This window comes from Salvelinus sp. IW2-2015, unplaced genomic scaffold (genome assembly GCF_002910315.2).
Source record: "Salvelinus sp. IW2-2015 unplaced genomic scaffold, ASM291031v2 Un_scaffold2117, whole genome shotgun sequence".
NCBI classification, from domain to species: domain Eukaryota; kingdom Metazoa; phylum Chordata; class Actinopteri; order Salmoniformes; family Salmonidae; genus Salvelinus; species Salvelinus sp. IW2-2015.
In genome coordinates, this window is record NW_019943454.1 from 116,327 (window position 1) to 122,678 (window position 6,352).

Consider the following 6,352-nt stretch of genomic DNA (forward strand, 5'->3'; position numbering starts at 1 on the left):
TTACACCAGGCCACCTAGCAGACAAAATGAAACACTGTACTAGTGATGCCATGAAAACMTACTGTTCACAAACACTTAAACATGCCATATACACTGAGATGGAGAAGCTGTTAAAYTACGTACCACATTCATACAGTAGGTTTATCTTCTGTATGTCCACAACACTGGGGCCGTCTCGCTGACCAATAGGAATGTTGGGATCTGGTTTGGGGATGATGGTTGGGCCACCGTCCTCTGAGAAGGCATACCTGAATCAGAGAACGCAACCTTAGCAGAACACAGCCTTAGAACCCAACATTATAACACAACCTTAGAACTGAACATTASAACCGAACATTAGAGCACAACCTTAGAACCGAACATTAGAACCAAACATTAGAGCACAACCTTAGAACCAAACCTTAGAACCGAACATTAGAACACAAACTTAGAACACAACCTTAGAACCGAACATTAGAACACAAACTTAGAACTGAACATTAGAACCGAACATTAGAGCACAACCTTAGAACCAAACATTATAACACAACCTTAGAATCGGACATTAGAGAACAACCTTACTAAGCCGAACATTAGAACACAACCTTAGAACCGACACATTAGAACACAACCTTAGAACCGATACATCTAGAACCACAAACTTTAAACTGAAACATAGAACCGAACATTAGAGCACAACCTTAGAACCAAACATTATAACACAACCTTAGAACCGGACATTAGAGAACAACCTTAGAACCGAACATTAGAACACAGCCTTAGAACCGAACATTGGAACACAACCTTAGAACTGACTATTAGAACACGACCTTAGAACCGACCATTAGAACACGACCTTAGAACCGACCGTTATAACGCGCCCTTAGAACCGAACATTAGAACACAACCTTAGAACCGAACATTAGACCACAACCTTAGAACCGAACATTAGAACACAACCTTAGAACCTAACATTAGAACACAACTTTAGGACCGAACATTAGAACACAACCTTAGAACCGCACATTAGAACACAACCTTAGAACCGAACATTAGAACACACCCTTAGAACTGAACATTAGAACATAACCTTAGAACCAAACATTGGAGCACAACCTTAGAACCTAACATTAGAACACAACCTTAGAACTGAACATTAGAACACAACCTTAGAACCGAACATTAGAACACAACCTTAGAACACAACCTTAGAACACAACCCTGGAGTCCTCCTTAGGCTCAGATACAGAGAAAATCGTCCGATACCCCCTCTGTTTTATTGGCAAACGTCCAGTCACTGAAGAACTAGATGGACGAGCTCTGTTTGAGAGTTTCCTACCAACGGGATGTGAAAAGCTGTAATATTCTATGCTTTTCAGAAACTTGGCTGACGGGCGATATAAACATGAAAAACTTTAGGGTTTCTCCATGCTTTGTCGCGACTGGACAGCGGACTCAGGCAAAACCAAAGGGGGAGAGGTGTCCCTCTTTGTAAACAACAACTGGTGCGCTGCTTTAAGTGTGAAGGAAGTCTCCAGCTTTTACTCACCTGAACTAGAATACCTCACGGTAAATTGCAAACCTTTTAATCTACCAAGAGAGTTTTCATCTGTAATCATCACTGCTGTCTACATCCCACCACAAGACGAAAATGGCACTAAAGCAGGCCCTCAACGAGCTGTACAGGGCCACAAACAAGACAACGCAGAGGCAGAGTTTCTAGTAAACGGAGTCTTTAACGCAGGGAGAGTGAAATGTTTTTTTTACCACACTTTTACCAACACATCTCCAGCGCCGCACTAACACTCTGGACCACTTTTACTCTACCCATAGAAACGCATACAAGACCCTGACATGAGAGCTCCTGCTGTTCCAGATGGCTGTTTGATCACGCTCTCCGTGGCGGATGTGAATAAGAATTTTAAACAGGTGAACACTAGCAAGGAGGAACATCAGGACGTGTACTCAGAGCATGCGCAGACCAGCTGGCAAGTGTCTTCACAGACATTTTCAACATGTCCTTGTCCCAGTCTGTAATCCCAACATGTTTCAAGCAGACCAGCATAGTCTCTGGGTCCAAGAACACCAAGGTAACCTGCCTAAACAACTATCTTTCCGTAGCATTCACACCTGCAGCCATGAAATCCTTTGAAAGGCTGGTAATGGCTCACATCAACACCATCATCCCAGACACCCTGGACCCACTCCAATTCGCATACCGCCCCAACAAATCCACATACGACACAATCTCTATTGCACTCGACACTGCCCTCACCCACCTACACAAGAGGAATACCTATGTGAGAATGCTGTTCACTGGCTACAGCTTAGTGTTCAACACCATAGTGCCATCCTAGCTCATCACCAAGCTCGGGACCCTGGGACTGAACCCCTCACCCTACAACTGGATCCTGGACTTCCTGACGGGCCGCCTCCAGGTGGTGAGGGTAGGTAACATCACCTCCGCCAGGCTGACCCTGAACACGGGGCCCCACAGGGGTGTGTGCTGTACTCCCTGTTCACCCTGTGTGAGTGTGTGGGTAGAGTCCAGTGAGTGTGCATAGAGTCAGAGTAACGGTAGATTTGGCGCTCCGGTACTGTTTGCCGTGCGTTAGCAGAGACAGTCTATGGCTTGGGTGGCTGGGGTCTTTGAAAATATTCCCGGCCCTTCCTCTGGTATAGAGTTCCTGGATGGCAGGTAGTTTGGCCCCAGGGGGTGTACTGATGTACTTACTGTACAGTACCCTCTGTATCACCTTGCTATCTGAGGGCGGTGCAGTTACATCAAACTCAAGGGGTGGTGCAGTTACCATACTAAGGGGTGATGTATTTCCATACTAAGGGGTGATGCAGTTACCATACTAAGGGTGGTGCAGTTACATACCAATACTGCCGGTCGAATGGTGCAGTTACCATACTAGGGGTGCGTTACCATAACTAGGGGTGATGATAGCAGTTATACCATACTAAGGGTGGTGGTAGTTACCATTACTAGGGGGTGGTGTAGGTATCTACTAAGGGGTGATGTAGTTACCATACTAAGGGGTGGTGTAGTTACCATACTAAGGGGTGTGTAGTTACATACTAAGGGGTGATGTAGTTACCATACTAAGGGGTGTGCAGTTACCATACTAAGGGGTGATGCAGTTACCATCACTATAAGTGGTAGTGCAGTTACCAATACTAAGGGGTGGTGTAGTTACCATACTAAGGGGTGGTGAGTTTACCAATACTAAGGGGTGGTTGTAGTTACCATACTAAGGGGTGGTGTAGTTACCATACTAAGGGGTGATGTAGTTACCAATACTAAGGGGTGGGTGCAGTTACCATACTAAGGGTTGATTGTAGTTACCTACTAAGGGTGGTGTAGTTACCATACTAAGGGGTGGTGTAGTTACATCAGGGGTGATCCGTACATACTAAGGGGTGGTTCAGTTTCCATACTAAGGGTGGTGTAGTTACCATACTAAGGGGTGGTGTAGTTACCATATCTAAGGGGTGGTGTAGTTACCATACAGGGGTGATGTAGTTACCCATACTAAGGGGTGATGCAGTTACCATAATAAGGTGATGTAGTTACATACTAAGGGGTGGTGTAGTTACCAACTAGGGTGGTGTAGTTACCATACTAAGGGGTGATGTAGTTACCATACAAGGGTGTGCCAGTACCATACTAAGGGTGATGTAGTTACATACCTAGGGGTGTGAGTTACCATACTAAGGGGTGGTGAGTTCATACTAAGGGGTGATGTCGTTACATACTAAGGGGTGGTGTATTTACCAATACTAAGGGGTGGATGCAGTTACCATACTAAGGGGTGATGTAGTTTACCATACTAAGGGGTGTGTAGTTACCATACTAAGGGGTGGTGTAGTTACCATACTAAGGGGGGTGATGAGTTACCATACTAAGGGGTGTGTAGTTACCATACTAAGGGTGTGTAGTTACCATACTAAGGGGTGGTGTGTTACCATACTAGAGGGGTGATGTAGTTACCATACTAGGGGTGGTGCAGTTACCATACAAGGGGTGATGTAGTTACCATCTCTAAGGGTGGTGTAGTTACCATACTAGGGGTGGTGCAGTTACCATACTAAGGGGTGATGTAGTTACCATACTAAGGGGTGGGTGTAGTTACCGATACTAAGGGGTGATGCAGTTACCATACTAAGGGGTGATGTAGTTCCATACTAAGGGTGATGTAGTTACCATACTAAGGGTGGTGTAAGTGTTACCATACTAAGGGGTGATGCAGTTACCATAACTAAGGGGTTGATGTGTAGTTACCATACTAAGGGGTGTGTAGTTACCATACTAAGGGGTGATGGTAGTTTACCATACTAAGGGGTGGGTGTATTACCATACTAAGGGGTGATGCAGTTACCATGACTAAGGGTGATGTAGTTACATACTACGGGGTGGTGTAGTTACCATACTAGTCTAGGGGTGATGCAGTTACCATACTAAGGGTGATGCAGTTCCCATACTAAGGGGTGAGTGTAGTTACCATACTAAGGGGTGGATCAAGTTACCATACTAAGGGGTGATGAGTTACCATACTAAGGGTGTGTAGTTCATACTAAGGGTGATGTAGTTACCATACTAAGGGGTGGTGTAGTTACCATACTAAGGGGTGATGTGTTACCATACAAGGGTGGTGCAGTTACCATACTAAGGGGTGATGTAGTTACCATACTAAGGGGTGGTGTAGTTACCAATACTAAGGGGTGGTGCAGTTACCATACACTAAGGGGTGATGTAAGTTACCATACTAAGGGGTGTGTGTCCATACTAAGGGGTGATTGCAGTTCCATACTAAGGGGTGATGTAGTTACCATACTAAGGGGTGATTAGTTACCATACTAAGGGGTGGTGTAGTTAACCATACTAAGGGGTGATGCAGTTACCATACTCAGGGTGGATGTAGTTACCATACTAAGGGGTGGTAGTTACCATACTAAGGTGGTGTGTAGTTACCATACTAAGGGGGGTGTAGTTACCATACTAAGGGGTGTGCAGTTACCATACTAAGGGTGTGTAGTTACCATACTAAAGGGTGGTGTAGTTACCATACTAAGGGTGTGCAAGTTACCTACTAAGGGTGATGTAGTTACCATACTAAGGGGTGATGTAGTTACTATACTAAGGGGGGAGCAGTTACCATACTAAGGGGTGATGTATTACCCATACTAAGGGGTGATGTAGTTACCATACTAAGGGGTGGATGTAGTTACCATACTAAGGGGTGATGCAGTTACCATTACTAAGGGTGATGTAGTTACCATACTAAGGGGTGATGTAGTTACCATTACTAAGGGTGGTGTAGTTACGCATACTAAGGGGTGATGCAGTTACCATACTAAGGGGTGATGCAGTTACCATACTAGGGGTGGTGTAGTTACCATACTAAGGGGTGATGCAGTTACCATACTAAGGGGTGATGCAGTTACCAACTAAGGTGGATGTAGTTACCATCTAAGGGGTGATGTAGTTACCATACTAAGGGGTGATGGTTACCATACTAAGGGTGGTGCAGTACCAATACTAAGGGGTGGTGAGTTACCATACTAAGGGGTGATGTAGTTACCATACTAAGGGTGATGTAGTTACCATTCTAAGGGGTGCTGTAGTTTTACCATACTAAGGGTGGTGTGTTACCATACTAAGGGGTGGTGAGTTCATACTAAGGGGTGATGTAGTTACCATACTAAGGGGTTGGTGCAGTTACCCATACTAAGGGGTGGTGCAGTTACCATACTAAGGGGTGATGTAGTATACCATACTAAAGGGGTGGTGTAGTTACCATACTAAGGGGTGATGCAGTTACCATACTAAGGGGTGTGTGCAAGTTACCATACTAAGGGGTGAGATAGGTGTTACCATACTAAGGGGTGGTGTAGTTCGCTACTAAGGGTTGAATTAGTACCATACTAAGGGGTGATGTAGTTACCATACTAAGGGGTGATGTAGTTACCATACTAAGGGGTGGTGTAGTTACCATACTAAGGGTGGGTGTAGTTACCATACTAAGGGGTGATGTAGTTACCATACTAAGGGGTGGTGCAGTTACCATACTAAGGGGTGGTGTAGTTACCATACTAAGGGGAGGTGTAGTTTACCATACTAGGGGTGAGTAGTTTACCATACTAAGGGTGGTGCAGTTACCATACTAAGGGGTGATGTAGTTACCATACTAAGGGGTGGTGTAGTTACCATACTAAGGGGTGATGCAGTTACCATACTAAGGGGCTCGTAAGTAAGAATTTCACGGTAAAGTCTAAACCTGTTGTATTCGGCGCATGTAAAATTGGTTTTTGATTTTAAATAAACCAACCTCACCTGCCATAGTGCATGATGGAGACCCGTAATCAT

The 6,352-nt window shown here is 44.8% G+C and overlaps 1 protein-coding gene across 1 annotated transcript in view; it reads right to left on the bottom strand.

Moving 5' to 3' along the window:
- The window catches only part of hce2l1 (high choriolytic enzyme 2-like 1), a gene marked incomplete at its 5' end in the record, with an annotated part of 9,486 nt that continues 3,134 nt past the window's right edge, over positions 1-6,352 (bottom strand). Inside the window, 3 exons of the mRNA XM_070440010.1 lie at positions 1-14; positions 124-248; positions 6,320-6,345. Coding sequence (XP_070296111.1) covers positions 1-14; positions 124-248; positions 6,320-6,345 — 165 coding nt within the window. The remainder of the gene's footprint in view (positions 15-123; positions 249-6,319; positions 6,346-6,352) is intronic.